Below are 16,211 nucleotides of genomic sequence, written 5' to 3'. Positions count from 1 at the left end.
ATGATTCAAAATTACTCAAGATACTTAAGTCCAAAGCTGACTGCAAAGACTTAGGGCATGGCTACACTTGCAGATGTAGAGCGCTGTGAGTTAAACCTGTCTTCGGAGAGCACGGTAGGGAAAGCGCTGCAGTCTGTCCACGCTGAAAGCTGCTTGAACACTGGCGTGGCCACATTTGCGGCACTTGCAGCTGCATTGGGAGCAGTGCATTACGGACAGCTATCCCAGCAAGTGACTGCAATGTGCTTTTCAAAGGGGGGAGGGTGTAGACGAGTGGACTCACTCCTGCAGCGGTTCCTGCTGGTGATTTCCAGGAATTAGCTCATTCCAGCTCTGAAGCACCCTCTGCAGGCCAGAGATCCGCCTGTCCTCTGGCCCCCGTGTCCGTCCCTGGACCCCAGTGCCCCTTTAACTGGGGTGCTGCCCCCTGGCAGTACCCCACCAATCTGGGTCTCCCCTCCCTGGGGAACTCCCAACCCACCATCCCCCCTTGCCTCAGTCTTGGCTACTGCCAGGCATCACTTAGCCCCTGTTCCCTGGGGCAGACTGCAATGTATCAGCCACTCAACACAGGCAAAGGAGTTTGGAACTGCTGCCTTTGCCTACCTGTGGCTACCCCTCTGTAGCCCCAGTACCTGTCTGGCCTTACACTACGCTGCAGCCTGGGGGGTTTACCAGGCAGAGCCCTACAACTCCCTTGCCCTGTTCCCCAACCCTGCTTCCCTCAGGTACTTTCTCTCAGCTTCCAGCAGCCAGGCCCTTCTCTCTCTGAACACAGAGAGAGACTGAGACAGCTTCAGCCCAGCAGTCCCTTTATAAGGCCAGCTGAGTCGGTTTGGGGTATGGCCATAGCTGCGGCTGTTTCCCCACTCAGCCTAGGCTGTTCTCCCAGCCTGCCAGCCCTCTCAGAGAGCTGGAGCAGGTCACCACTCCACTACAGGGGGGTGGAGTGTAACAGGGAGTTTGTTGTGTGTATGTGGTGGGGAGAGAGAGTGGGGTTTTGGGGGGCTGAGAGCATGTCAGAATGCTGTCTTGTAAGTTCAGACAGCAGCAGACCCTCCACCACAGCATTCCACACTATTGGCTTGCATGCCAGCTGTCAGAAACAGAGCTTTGAAAGGGCATTTCTGCATTCCTACAGGAGTTCAAAACAACGACATGAGTGGCCACTTGATTTAAGGGGATTATGGGACGTTTCTGGAGGCCGATCAGAGTGAAGCAACCCAACACCTCATTCACATTGACGCCTGTGCGTTGTAGACAAGGCGCAGCAAATGTTATTCCTCTCACCAAGGTAGAGTACCAGCACCGCTGTAGCCGCAGAGTCAGAGCGCTCTACATGCCTTGCCAGCGTGGACAGGGAGTGAGCTAGGGCGCCCAGGGCTCCTTTATTGCACTGTAACTCGCAAGTGTAGCCAAGCCCTTACAAAGGGATTTCACAAAACTGGGTGACTGGGCAACAAAATGGCAACTAAAGTTCAATGTTGATAAATGCAAAGTATAGCACTTTGGAAAAGAATCCCAACTATGCATTCAAAGAATTCTAAATTAGTGGTTACCACTCAAGAAAGAGATCGTGGAGTCAACATTGATAGTTCTCTGATCCGTTCGGTTTGCAGCGGCAGTCAAATAAGCTAACAGAATGTTAGGACTCATTAGGAAAGGGATAGATAATAAGACAGAAAATAGCATAATGCCACCATAAAAATCCATGGTACTCTCACACTTCACATACTGCCTATAGTTCTGGTCACCCCATGTCAAAAAAAGATATATTAGAAATTAGAATCAGAAAAGGTACTGAAGGGCAATAAAAATGATCAGGAGTATGGAACAGATTCTTTATGAAGCAAGATTAAAAAGACACCAACTGTTCATTTTAGAAAAGAGATGACTAAGGGGGGATATGATAGAGGTCTATAAAACAACGAATGATGTGGAGACAGTAAACAGAGAAGTGTTACTTACCCTTTCATTAACACACCAGAGGTCACCCAATTACATTAATAAGCAGGCAGGCTTAAAACATAAGGAAGTACTTCACTCAATGCACAATCTATGGTCGTTGCCAGGAGACATTACGAAGGGAAAAAGCATAACCAGATTTAAAAAAGAATTACATACATTCGATGGATAGGTCCATCAATGGCTATTAGCCAAGATGGTCAGGGGTGCAAACCCATGCTCTGGGTGGCCCCCTAAACCTCTGACTGCAAGAAGCTGGAACTGGATGACAGAGGATGGTTCACTCTATAATTGTCCTGCTCTGTTCTTTCCCTGACACATCTGACACCAGCCACTGTTGGAAGACAGTAGACTGGGCTAGATGGACCAATTCTTATGTCTTATATTTGAAGCTGAACCCAGCAACCAGCTCCATCAGCACTGGTTCAGTCTCAGCAGCTGTCTTAGTATGAACATATTAGGATGGAAAACCAATGAATTCTGAAGTGCGTGTATCCAGGAATGCCTGTGATCACAGACTCCAGAAGCTTCTGTGGTGCAATAAGACTGCCAGTGATAGGCATAAACTGAACATACAGTTCGACCACCTTAAGCATCCTGCTAGAGATCAATCTAGTGGCATTTTATTAACAAAGCAGTCACATCCCTTTGGGATTTGCCGATGATGATGATGATGATGATGCAGTTATGAGTTCGACATTTTTGCAAATTTGGTCCTTTGTGTCTCACATGGGGCAACCAGAAATTAGGAACAAATAATCAGTAGTAAACTGTGAACATTCTCGTTTTAATATTTGTCTTAAGCGGTTAAGCCTTTGTGATTCTGGGAAGTCTGGTGGCAGAGGAAGAACAGACTATAATTCTCTAGGCTAACAATTTTTTTTACCCATATGCTGCGATCTCTTGCCTCATTCCACACCATCCAACATCTGTAGCAGAAGAGACCACCATCCTATATACAACACCCATATTTATACACAACTGATTCATTCATTCTAGATGAACTTTAGAGTGCTAGACTTTGAAACCTTAATGATTTTAATGTAGTTTTTTTAAGGTAATTTCCTATATTTCAAAAAAAACCCTGAAAACTTAGTTTCTATAATGTGGAACCATACTGCCCCCAGCATGGGCTGTCAACAGCATAAGGACCTTTAGATCCACAGCACAGACTTTTACATCATTAGCTCAAGTGGTAGATGGCAATCAGTAGTAGGCTGTTATTTTCTATGTAGAACAGCCACAGGACCAGAAGAGGAGCGAGAGCTGGGACACATATTTTGCCAATTAATTTCACAGCAGAGGAATGTAGATTCAGGATTCCTGGGTTATGTATCAAGTTCTGGACAGAAGTGTGCATTAGTGGTTACCGACTCTATTGCCAGGGCTCTAGTCCTTCTCCCTCTCCACTCCTTTCCAGCTCCTCTCCCCTCTGCTTCCTTCCACCCACAGGCTCCTGCTGCTCCCACATTTCCACTCCTCTGTATTTCTGCCAGGAGCCAACAGAGGGAGCATTTAGTGATAAGGCTGCGAGTTTGTCACAGAAATCTGCAGCGGTCCGTGCTCCTGGCTCAGGGACAACTCAGGAAGTCCCTGTGCCAGGTGTACCGGCCGCTGCTGGGGCAGTCTCGAGCTACCACGCCCCCATGCTCCCCCTGAGCAGAAGCGTTTGGGTGTGGGAGGGGGCAAGAGGAATGGGGCATGGGAAAGGGTGACGTGAGCTCTGGGCAGCACTTACCTGGGAGGCTCCCCGGAAGCAGCGACATTCCCCTCACTCAGCGGCTAAAGAGAGGCATGGCCTGGCAGTTCTGTGGGCTGCCTCCAGCCAGAGCACTGGTTTCGCAGCTACCATTGGCGGGGAACCACAGCCAAGAGACTTGTGGGGGCGGTGCCTGCAGGTCACGGGCCATGAATTTTTGTTTACTACCTGTGACCTGTCTGTGACTTTTACTAAAAATACCCGTGACTACAATGCATCCTTATTTCGTGCACAGTCTCCCAGCTGTCAGTTCCCGTGCCTCGTGACACAGCATCCCCCAGTATCCAGGTGAAGCTCCTGAAGGGAAGTGCTGCTCAGCCTCAAAAGTCCTAGTGTGGCACATGCCTGATGCATATGGCATCTTCAATGATTTTAAGAACTTCCAAACTCTAACAAGTCTCTACTGAGCCTGTACAAACAGAGTTTTCATAGGCTTATGCTTAGGCCAAAGTTTTCATGCAGGTACCTAAAAGAACATCCTGTGGCGACCATGCCGTCAAACATCAAACCCCTATTCCAAAAACATGGAGGTGCTGAACATTCTCAACAAAGTTATTCTAAGATTTTTTTTAAATATGGGCAAAACATTATTCCCTAATCTTGTTCTCAGAAACAAGTAAACCATTTTAGCTAAAAATTCAGCCTGAGACAGACACCCAGCATGCAAAATTTCAGCCCAAATCATTATAGTTTGGCAAAATTATAAGCAACAACAAACAGTCTTACAATGGGATAAGCAAACTTAATATGCAGCACTGCCAGTGTCACTTATAGATATATATCAGTTGCCAACATACAAAGAAGGGGAACATGCTATTTTAAATGCTGTTAGTTCAATAAGGCAGCAATCATCCTGGGGCAGGAATAATATTTTCTGTATTTGGTATAGGGTGACCAGACAGCAAATGTGAAAAATCGGGACGAGGGTAATAGGAGCCTATATAAGAAAAAGACTCAAAAAATCGGGACGGTCCCTATAAAATCAGGACATCTGGTTACCCTAGTTTGGTATGGTGTTAAGCACACTAAAAGCATTTGATCTACATTTATTAATTTACCTTTGCTGGTTTTTTCCTTACAATTTAAATCATCTATTACGTTGAATATAGAGGATAAATATTTGAAGTTTTGATTAAGTCCTATACTCATAAATGATCATTCTATTCAATCCATATCATTTTAGTGGATAATGAACAAGAAAAGAGCATTGGCAAGGGGTGGGAGGAAAAGGATAAGCAGTATTCAATTAAAAATACTGTGTTAACCACATATGTCAGAGTAAGAGAGATTCTGTTTCTTTGTATTCCAAAATAGCATCAGGGATGCCAGGATTAAAAACTGTTAAGAACAATTTTCATGCATTACTTTATGGCATTCAAAGATTCGCAAAGGAAGTGGCCTCATTTTTGTCATCTACACTATCCACTCTAAGTGGATCAGAGAAGTGTTCAGAACAGGAGAAGAAATTCAGACTTGTCTAGAAAGCAGTTTAAAATTAATCACCATTATATCAATTGAATAGGAAAATTTAAATAAATCCATTATATTCAACAGAATTTAAGTTCATTTTTAACATACTACAATAAATAGAAGCCAAATTATCACAATAAACCATTTCATGAGTGGAAACTGTACCTGTAGGTTACCAAGATCCAGAAGCAGTAAATTTGACGTAGATTCGTAAAATCCATTTTGTGGAACAAGGACATATGAAGCCATTAAATTAATTTTTAGATTGAGAACTTTCTGTGTTTCAATAACATATAATAAACCTAGAAAATAATCATATTGAGACAGGTAAGGAGTCAATATGAAACCATGTCTTTAAACATATTTTAAATAAATTATGGTGATAAGGTATGAACCAGAGGACAAATTTCATTACAATAGGATTACTAAAACATACAGCTGAAACTGTAAACTGTTCAACCACATCAAACTTAGTCAACCATCCCAAATATACAGTACCCTGGTTTATTCTGATAGATCTCAATTCTCTTTACTGGTTACACATTCATAAATGTACTTCTTATTAGTGTAGTTCTTTTCAGTGTTCAAAGTACCCATGAATAATAATTAATCACCTTGTCAGTCCTAATGAATATAGCATAAATGATAACAAATAAGACACTTTCTCTAAGAAATCACAATAGCCAATTTCATGAGGACTGTGTGACACTGTAGGCTTAATACACTGGAATTAAATTACAATACAAAAATATTCATGTGACAATGAGATTTGCTTTTAATCAAAGTTTAAATCCTCAATATATTTTCTCCATTTCCCATCTACTATAACTATCTTAGTATAATAATTTCTGAGTCATTGTTCAGAATAAAATGATTTTCTCAAATCATTTTTGCAGAAGATTCTATTACCTAAAGTCAGTCAACTATCTCTAGCCCCAAGAATTCAGCAATCATGAGACAAAAAATAAAGAAATAAATCAGACTGGTTTAAAAACAACAAGATTTAAAATATATACACACTGCCTTTTGATTTTTTGAATTTTAAGCCTCAATTACTAATTTATTTATGATCATTAACCAACGTAGTTAAGAGGAGAAGTGAAGACTGTAAACTAGAAATGAAAAAAGGGGGAAGCAGACAGTTACCAATATACATCAGAAGTCATTAAGTGGAGAAAATTGATAATGTAAGCTAAAGATAACAAGGAAAATCCATGGCTGACAGAGCTAAGGACAAGGAGGAGAGTCGCTTTGTTTTGTTTCTTTTGTTAAGTATATTAGGAACAAAAGAATGCCTAACAATGACAGAGGTCCATTTCTAGATGGAGTTGGTAAAAATGTTAATAATAATTCTGAAGAGGCAGAAGTGTTTATTTAAATCTTCTGTATTTGTAAAGAAGTAGGATGATATATGCATATGATATGAGGATGATAAAGTCATTTGCAATCCCATAGTAACTGAGGACAACAAACAGCTTCTAGTAGGGATGAACATTTTAAAAATCAGTAGGCCTGGATTACTTGCACCCAAGAAGTCCTAAAAGAGTTGTCTGAGCCACCATGCAAGTGATTAACCCCAGCCCAGATCTTTGTGGGTCGTGGGTGGGGCTGAAGCTCCAGCCGAGAGTTTCACAGCTGATGGTGGGGCTGAAGCCAGAGCCAGGAGCTCTGTGGGCAGCAGAGGGCTGAAGCCCAAGCCTGAGTCGCACTTGGGCAGGGCTTCCAAGCCTGAGCAATTTAGTTTGGCAGGCCCACTTGTGGCACGCAGACCCAAAATTTCCCTGCTTTCCACCCCCAGTAGGCCCTGTGCATCATTTCCAATACTGAGGCACTTCCTGTACTCAGGTACGTGTGTTTATCTGGCAGCCTACTCAGCACATGTTGTGTTGAAACCAAATTTGAAAAGTTACTGTAGAAATAATTTTATTAATGAACCATTTTCTGAAGAAAAGTGGAGGAAAGGGGAATACTGAAGGGGAGTCGATTGCCTCTTGCAGCAAAAGATGGGCTGACAAATGAGGTTCCAAACAGCAGTAAAAAGCCAAGAAGCCACAAATACAATCCAAAATATCTGGAATATGAATTCATATGGAGTTTTAAGAATTTGTGTTCATCAATACAAGCTCACCCCTCCCATTAGATGCATATTTATTTTTATTTTTTACTACTAGATATAAAGATTGTCTTACTCCTGCGCTGCCATCAGAGCTGGGTGGCTGGAAAGTGGTGGCTGCTGGCAGGGCCGGTGCAACCATTTAGGTGAACTAGGCGGTTGCCTAGGGCGTGAAGATTTGGGGGCACCAAAAAGTGGCACCCCCAAAAAATTTTTTAAATGGTTGCAGCCGCTGCTGCTGGACGGGCCTGAGCTTGCCAGCGGCAGCAGCCTGCCTGCCGCCGGCAGCCAAGGTGTCCCGGGGTCAGGCGCGCTCCAGGCGGCTACAGCCCGGCAGCCCGGCCAGCCCAAGGTGTCCCCGGGTCAGGGCCGCGCCGCAGTCGGGCAAGCCAGGCGCCCCCCGCCCCGGGTCCGCAAGCGCCACAGCAGACGGCAGCCAAGGGTCCCTGGCCAGGGAAACCCGGGCTGCCGGCTGCCGCGGAGGCACTCTAACCCTGGGTCAGGTGCCACCAGCTGCAGCGCAGCCGGGATTTCCCTGGGTCAGGGCGCCGCTGGAGCTGCCGTAGTGGTGCCTGCGGATGGTCGGCTGCTCGGGCGGCTCCGGTGGACCGCCCGCAGGCACCACTGCGGCAGCTCCACCGGAGCCGGGACCAGCGCGGGGGGTGGCGAAATTGCCGTCTGCCTAGGGCGCTCAAAATCCTAGCGCCGGTCCTGGCTGCTGGCCAGGTGCCCAGCTCCGAAGACAGCATGGTCAGCAGCAGCACAGAAGTAAGGGTGGCCATGGGCAGTTGGAAAGTGGTGGCTTCTGACCAAGGGCCCAGCTCTGAAGACAGCAACACAGAAGTAAGGGTAGCAATACCATAAGAAGTAAGCAGCGTCCTTACTTCTTTGCTGCTGCTGGCGGTGGCACTGCCTTCAGAGCTGGGCTCCTGGCCATAAGATGTCACCCTCCAGCCATCCAGCTCTGACCGCAACTCTGCCGCCAGCAGCAGTGCAGAAGTAAAGGCCGCAATACCACAACCCCCCTATAATAACCTTACAATGCCCTCACTATCCCCTTTTGGGTCAGGACCCCTACAGTTACAACACTGCGAAATTTCAGATTTAAATATCTGAAATCATTAAATTTATTATTTTTAAAATTCTATGACCATGAAGTTGACCAAAATAGACCATGATTTTGGTAGGACCCTGATCCTAAGGTAACCGCGTGTGTGCAGAGTAGAAGGTATGTACTGTTAAATGGTTTAACTTTTCATTTCCTTGTTTTGTGGGTTTGTGTCAGGTATGCAACAACCCTGTTTCGAAACAAAAACTTTGTATGTATTAATTATATTAGGTAACAGGGCGCATTTCTTGTACTCAATGAACGCCAAAATGTTATATAACTTAAAAAACACATATCTCAAAACCTCCTGAAATCAGTGATAGTTTTACCCTTTTATTGTACTGACATTTTGCTCTCTCTTTAAATTTCATCTTTTATCATGTTTTTGTGGAAAACTTTAAATCATCTAAGTACTTATATGGCCCCTCATCACCACAGTAAATGAGTATCTATAGGAAAACATTTCCTATTTTTGTTTCTTTGCAATTAATACATTAATCAGCAGTTCTGATACATTTACAACACAAGTATATTTTAAAAATTCAGCCAAAAGAAAAAAGTCTTCAAAATTTATCAAAAACTGCATCACTGAAAATGTTTATTAACATTCACCTGTCGATGTCTTCTCACGAAATTCTTCAAGCTTCATCAAAGTTGCTGAGGTCAGTTGCTCTAAATGTACATCTTTTGGAGGCCTGAAGAAATCCACTAAACTATTCACAGTCCTCTGTTAAAATACAGATATAATAAACATAAAAGAAAATGAATGCTTACATCAGATTTTTAGAAGACTAATGCTTCACAACATTTTTTACTTACTGCATCATATATTATTTCCAATGGTTGTGATTCAATTCTAAGCTTCTGATCAGCTTTCTCATCTAAAGGATTGGTCTCAAACATTATGTTCAAGAGTGATGTATTGTTTTCCAAATGGACTGTTCGAGAAGATAGCAGACAGGGTATGAATTTTTCTTGAGACACGCCTGTAACTTCAAATGTGCTTATTTTTGTTTCAAACCTGTATAAAGTGAAAACAGTATAGAAATTACATTTAAATTGAATGTTTAAATAAACAGCAGATGTCTCAGACTACAAGTAGCAGGTGCCAGGTTAAAAGAACAAATCTCCTCCCCCATCCAAACAAGTCTAAGGAATTGTCTACATTTAATTTGCGACAAGCTGTGGAGTGAATCTACCTGGCACTAGCCCACAATGAACTGTCTACATGGACCCTGCTGATGTGCTATTAAAATCTCCTCAATGCACTTTCATCTACTCCCAGGTCAAAAAGGACTATATGAAAGCATATTACCAGTACATCAGCAGGATCCACAAGAACAGTTAGTCCATAGCAGGACTCTCTCTCTCTACAGTAACGCCTCACTTAATGTCATCCCAGTTAACGTTGTTTCGTTATTAGGTCGCTGACCTATTAGAGAACATACTCCTTAAAAGTCCTGCAATGTTCCTTATAATATTGTTTGGCTTCCCCCAATTGGTGCTCCTGGGGAGCAAGAGGGAATTGTCCCATTCCACCTGCCCAAGTCTCCTGCCAGGGAGCAGGGTCGGGGTGCGATGTCTTGCCCCGTTCTGCCTGCCCGGCACTCCTGCTGGCGAGCAAGGTCGGAGCACAGGGGTCTTGTCTCATTCTGCCTCCCCAGCATTCCAGCCAGAGAGCAAGCAAGCCCCCACACCCCCACCCCACTATGCCCCGCCTCAACCAAGCTTCACAATCATCATTGGTGAGTACAGTAATTAAATTGTTTACAGTTATTTAAAACTTACAATGTATATGTCTTCTGTCTGGCAAAAAAAATGCCCTACTCTACTTGTGCTACATTGATGACATCTCCATCATCTGGACACATGGAAAAGAAGCCCTTGAGGAATTCCACCATGATTTCAACAATTTCCATCCCACCATCAACCTCAGCCTAGATGAATCCACACAAGCAGTCCATTTCCTTGACACTACTGTGCTAATAAGCAATGGTCACATAAACACCACCCTACACCGGAAGCCTACTGACCACTGTACTTACCTACATGCCTCCAGCTTCCATCCAGGACACACATGATCCATTGTCTACAGCCAAGCTCTAAGATACAACCGTATTTGCTCCAATTCCTCAGACAGAGACAAACACCTACAAGATCTCTATCAAGCATTCTTAAAACTACAATACCCACCTGCTGAAGTGAAAAAACAGATTGACAAAGCCAGAAGAGTACCGAGAAGTCACCTAATACAAGACAGACCCAACATAGAAAATAACAGAACGCCACTAGCCGTCGCCTTCAGCCCCCAACTAAAACCTCTCCAGCGCATCTTCAAAGATCTACAACCCATCCTGAAAGATGATCCCTCACTCTCCCAGATCTTGGGAGACAGGCCTGTCCTTGCTTACAAACAGCCCCCAAACCTGAAGCAAATACTCACCAGCAACCACACACCAAATAACAAAAACACTAACCCAGGAACTTATCCTTGCAACAAAGCCCAATGCCAACTCTGTCCACATATCTATTCAAGTGACATCATAATAGGACCTAATCACTTCAGCGACGCCATCAGGGTCTCGTTCACCTGCACATCTACCAATGTGATATATGCCTTCATGAGCCAGCAATGCCCCTCTGTCACGTACATTGGCCAAACCAGACAGTCTCTACACAAAAGAATAAATGGACTCAAATCTGACATCAGGAATCATAATATTCAAAAACCAGTAGGAGAACACTTCAACCTCTCTGGCCATTCAGTAAGAGATTTAAAGGGGGCAATTTTGCAACAGAAAAGCTTCAAAAACAGACTCCAAGGAGAAACTGCTGAACTTGAATTAATATGCAAACTAGATACAATCAATTTAGGCTTAAATAGAGACTGGGAATGGCTGAGCCATTACACACATTGAATCTATTTCCCCATGTTAAGTATCCTCACACCTTCTTGTCAAACTGTCTTAAATGGGCTATCTTGATTATCACTACAAAGTTTTTTTTCTCCTGCTGACAATAGCTCATCTTAATTAATTAGCCTCTTAGAGTTGGTTGGGCAACTCCCACCTTTTCATGTTCTCTGTATGTATATATATCTCCTCACTATAAGTTCCATTCTATGCATCCGATGAAGTGGCTGTAGCCCACAAAAGCTTATGCTCAAATACATTTGTTAGTCTCTAAGGTGCCACAAGTACTCCTGTTCTTTTGCGAATACAGACTAACACGGCTGCTACTCTGAAACATGCCAATTTAGTGACTGTTTGGAAATTTGAATTGAAATTGAAATATTAATATACACTGAATATGCTTTTAAAGTGTATGATAAAATACGTGTATCTGAAAGTATAATAGATTTGAGAAGTATGAACAGAGCCTAGCTTCCTTACACAGCTGTTGTTTTTTATGATAATGTCAATGTATTTATTTCAGTGATGCTGGCCAACCTAATAATTTCAAATGATGATTTGTAAGCAAAGTCTAAATGAGCTCTCCCTGACAGCTAATGATGAGCTGGGGGCTGGGGGGAAAGGCTTCAGGACCAGACTGTATTTACATTCACACCTAATCTACCTACATATCCAGCAAACAGAGCTGTGTTGCTCAAGTGATGGATTTTGGCTGGGGCTGGGTTACAAAAACACTTGAATGCAGGATGGGGATGGGAATGAAATGTTGTAGTTCTTATTGTATGAGCAAAGGGCAGTGGAAATGTACTTAGCCTGTGCTGATTGAGGGCATCAAGAGAGAGGGTGGGGATCTGTCCCTCTCCACTGTTTAAAGACAGAGCTGATTAGGCTCCATAGATAGTCTTTTGTTCTGTTAAGTGACCACTGCAATTGAAATCACTGATAATTATGTCTAAGTGCTTAGTCCTGCTGTGGGGACAGTGTTCCTGTGGGGACAGTGTTTTTGTGTAAAACACAGCCCAGACTGCACTAGCAGCGAGGTTCCCTCACTGAGAGCTCAGCTGAAATCACTGAAAGCTGGGTGGAACCTCAAGAGACCAACTCACAGAGGTCACAGTGGCAGGTGGCAGCAGAAGGTAACTGTGTAGGGCCATTGGCAACAGAGTGGTGGAATGAACAGTGGCACAACGAACAGACGTAGCCAGAGCGAACAGTGAGCAGCTGGAGGAACGAGCAAGGTGCCTTCTTGCCCCCCACCTGGGAGGTGTACTCAAGTCAAAGCACCTCTGAACTCTGAGTATCCACTGACCAAGGACAACACTGGTGAGTGGGGTGCGGTGGAGGGAAAAGTGAGGAGCATGTTAAATAAACATTTGTTTGTTGGACTATATTTTAGTCACTTTGCTCCAGAATGCTAGATTTGTAACGGGGAATGGAAACATATATAAATATGTTTCCTAGTAGGCCAAGATTTTTAAAATGCATTATTTGCCAAGGTTGTCATCTCACACTGTTGCTATCTTGAGAGATCATTATGTTGGGGAGTTTCTGTACTAAACATTTTTATTATTATAATTAATATTTACATAAGAATGGTCATATTGGGTCAGACCAATGGTCCATATAGCCCAGTGGTCAAGGACAGGTGCTTCAGAGGCAATGAATGGAACAGGTAATTATCAAGTGATCCATCCCCTGTTGCCCATTCCTAGCTTCCGGCAAACAGGCTAGGGACACTGAAAGCATGGTGTTGTATCCCTCCCCATCCTGGCTAATAGCCACTGATGGATCTATTCTCCAGGAATTTATCTAGTTCTTTTTTTAATCCTGTTATAGGACTTCCCTCTTATCCCATGATGGCTTACTTTTGAAAAGTCAATTTAAATTAAATACATTTTTTTAAAAATTCATGTTTTTAGAAATCTAGACCTGTTATATGTTTTGGTGTAACCTGCATTATCCTTATGTTAAATTTGCATTATCCTAACAAAACATTTACTTTATTCATATCTCTTTTATATATCTCAGTAGTCCTGACACACACACCCTGTAAATTCAAACACATACACACACCCCATTTCAATTCCTAGGGAAACCACTAACTCCAAGAGAAACTCTACAACCTCACCTCCCTCAAATCCCTCTCCACCCCTCCTAAGGATCATCTATATGCTTCTGAAGTTACAAAACAAGGAAACCCAGGCAGACCCATTATATCTGGCCATGGCACTCTTAAAGAAGCAGTATCAGGACTCGTATACATCCCTCACAATGATGGCACACCAACTGCTGAGCTCCCCAGATGCACCTAATAAGCATTAGGGCTTTTTCAGCCTACACTTCTCCCTGAAGGCTGCAGAGGCAACAGCTGCTGCAGTAACTCAAAGGAGGAAGCAAAGCTGGGGGAACTCCCCGAAAAGAAAATGCTATCCCTAGGACACAACTGGGAACCAGAGAGATATTTGAAACAGATCAGAATTTTCCTTGTAAAGTTCTGCAGCAGGGAGGATGAGTTAAAGCCAGTCAGCAGCTGTGGAGGAAGATGAAGCTGTCCTGGAGCTTTAGGGATGGGGAATTCCCTTATTGCCAGTAACTGACCAATCTGGTTCTCCCCCAAGCTGCAAACAGGCTAAACTAGCTATTATAATGGGTCTGTGAACTTTAGCACAATGAAGACTGGAAGTTAAGCACCATTTTTATTAATATCTTGGCCATTTTATGAGGAATAAAAATAGTTTGATGGAAAATGCTTACCTTATTGCTTGCGCACCTGGTCGTTGCGTTAACATTGTGCTCAAGTCAATTATTGCAAATTTGATCAGCTCAGGTTTCTCCTTGTTTTCTCTTATTGATATGGACATGCTTAGCAGCTTTACAGAAAGCTTCGTGGCTTCATACTATATAAAACAGGAAAAAGTACAATAAAGATATCGTCTACCATTAGGTGTTGTAGTTTGAGAGTCACTTTGGTGCATTCACACTTGCGCTCCTGGCATTGAGTGGTGGTACTACCTTGAAAATTCATGTCATTGGGGGTTTCACAAGAGATCTTACATGACAGTGATGTCATTGCCTCACTCTTTAGGAATGCACACATGCCACCCCACCACCCAAGCTCTCCCCACTAACTACAGAGTAGACAAAACTGCAATGTAGAGGTGAGAGTAGGTAAACAGTATGAATGTGCAGGGCAACTCTTGAAGAACAGTTACTGGAAAGTAACCCCTTTCTTCGACGGCCCCCGTTTATTCTACTTGAGAAGATTACCAAACAGTGCTCCACCAGGAGAACAGTGAACTAGGAGTTGTTAAGTAAATATAAACTGTAACACAGCTCTCCCAAATCAGGCATTGGAGCAAGATGCTACATCCACCAGGGGAACCTACTAAGGCATGCCAATGATGTTACAGTGGTTGTCATGAAATGGATCTTTAAACAATAGGTTACTAGTTTCCTAATTAAAATGTAACAATGTTCTATACAATTCCTAATCCATGAGGAAGTCTGTTTGGTCACAGAGTCTTTCTGGCATCTCTGGCCACATGCTACAAATAACCTATTGGATTTTCTAAAGGCTTGGTATTTTCCAGATAAGAATAGAATGCCCACTTGATATTTAGGGTATGGAAATAGGGTCCGGAGAAGAACACAGGCAGAGAAATACATTGAACTAGGGGAAAATCGGAGACCAGCTTAAGCATGAAACTGGGATGGGATTTCAATGTGACTTTGTCTTGTGTAATACAATACAAGATGGAGAAGCCATCAAAACACAGCAGCTGCAATGAGGAAGGCAGTTTTGATCAATAAATGTTTGAGACAGGCTTCCATCAGAGGCTCATAAGGAGAGTCCATTGGCTTTGTTAGGACAAGTTTTAGGTCCCATAAAAGTAGAGGCTCCCTAATGGGGGAAAACAAACTTACCATGTCCTTAAGGAATCTGGACACTGTAAGGTAAGAGAAGATGCATTTGTCCATAACATAAATGTGATGAACAGGTAACTGCTGCCCTATGGACTATTAGCGTGGCTACAGCTAAGCCCTGAGACTTCATGTGTACAAGGCACTCTAGGACTGCAGCGACCCAGCTTGAGATGGAACAAATCCTTTACCAATGGCCCAGATAATAAACTGTTTCCTTTTTTTTGTCTATAGCATTTCATGGTGAAGCTCTTCCTGGATTACAAGAGAGAGTGACTTGAACTCAGAGCATAAACAGTCCACATCAATTAGAAGTTTCCTCCTCCACAATGCCAAGTGAAGTGTCTTTGGGCTGGGATGCAGAATCCTCCCTTTGTTATTGACGCAGGTCTGCAGAGAAAGGCAGCAAATATGGTGGATCCCTGGCCAGGTACAGGAGATCTAGATACCAGTGCTGACATGACAAATTGGGGCTATTAGTATGTGATCTGTCCACAATGATTTTCCTTATGACTCTGGGTAACAGGAAGAAAGACTGGAAGGTGTAAAGAAATTGTCTCCAGTCTAGCAGAACCACATCAGACAACTTTTGACTGTGTGTGCTCCCATTCAATACACCTGGTATTAGAGGTTTTGTTCAAAGAGGTTTATTACCTCGTGAACCCATCTGTGACATAGTGCACTGGTCACCACTGGTTTCACTGAACACCTGTGTTGATCATGTGACCACCTACTGAGTAAGCCTGCCTTCACTTTTTCATCCCCACCAAGGTGAATGCTCCAGGGACTCAGTGGTTGGCACGTGCCTGTTACTAGACGCCTGGAAGGTAGTGCTTGTGTTACCACAGACTGATGGATTCAGGAAGCTGATATACAGTAGGAACAGACAAGGCTGCTTCACACTAAAAGTGGGTGATGGTGAAGTACCACACAACCCTAGATCTCACGTGAAGCATCACAGTG

The 16,211-nt window shown here is 43.3% G+C and overlaps 1 protein-coding gene across 4 annotated transcripts in view; it reads right to left on the bottom strand.

Annotated features, from left to right (window-relative positions):
* The window catches only part of VPS13A (vacuolar protein sorting 13 homolog A), a 339,425-nt gene that overhangs the window by 231,383 nt on the left and 91,831 nt on the right, over positions 1-16,211 (bottom strand). For all 4 annotated transcript variants that reach the window (XM_032790455.2, XM_032790457.2, XM_075067294.1 and 1 more), the window contains 4 exons: positions 14,082-14,224; positions 9,235-9,436; positions 9,028-9,142; positions 5,360-5,496 (listed from right to left, as the gene is read on the bottom strand). In XM_032790455.2, the coding sequence (XP_032646346.1) occupies positions 5,360-5,496; positions 9,028-9,142; positions 9,235-9,436; positions 14,082-14,224 (597 nt within the window). The remainder of the gene's footprint in view (positions 1-5,359; positions 5,497-9,027; positions 9,143-9,234; positions 9,437-14,081; positions 14,225-16,211) is intronic.

The sequence above is a fragment of the Chelonoidis abingdonii genome, chromosome 6, assembly GCF_003597395.2.
Source record: "Chelonoidis abingdonii isolate Lonesome George chromosome 6, CheloAbing_2.0, whole genome shotgun sequence".
NCBI lineage: Eukaryota > Metazoa > Chordata > Testudines > Testudinidae > Chelonoidis > Chelonoidis abingdonii.
Note: the sequence above shows the minus strand (reverse complement) of the source record. Positions and strands in the feature narration are given on the sequence as shown.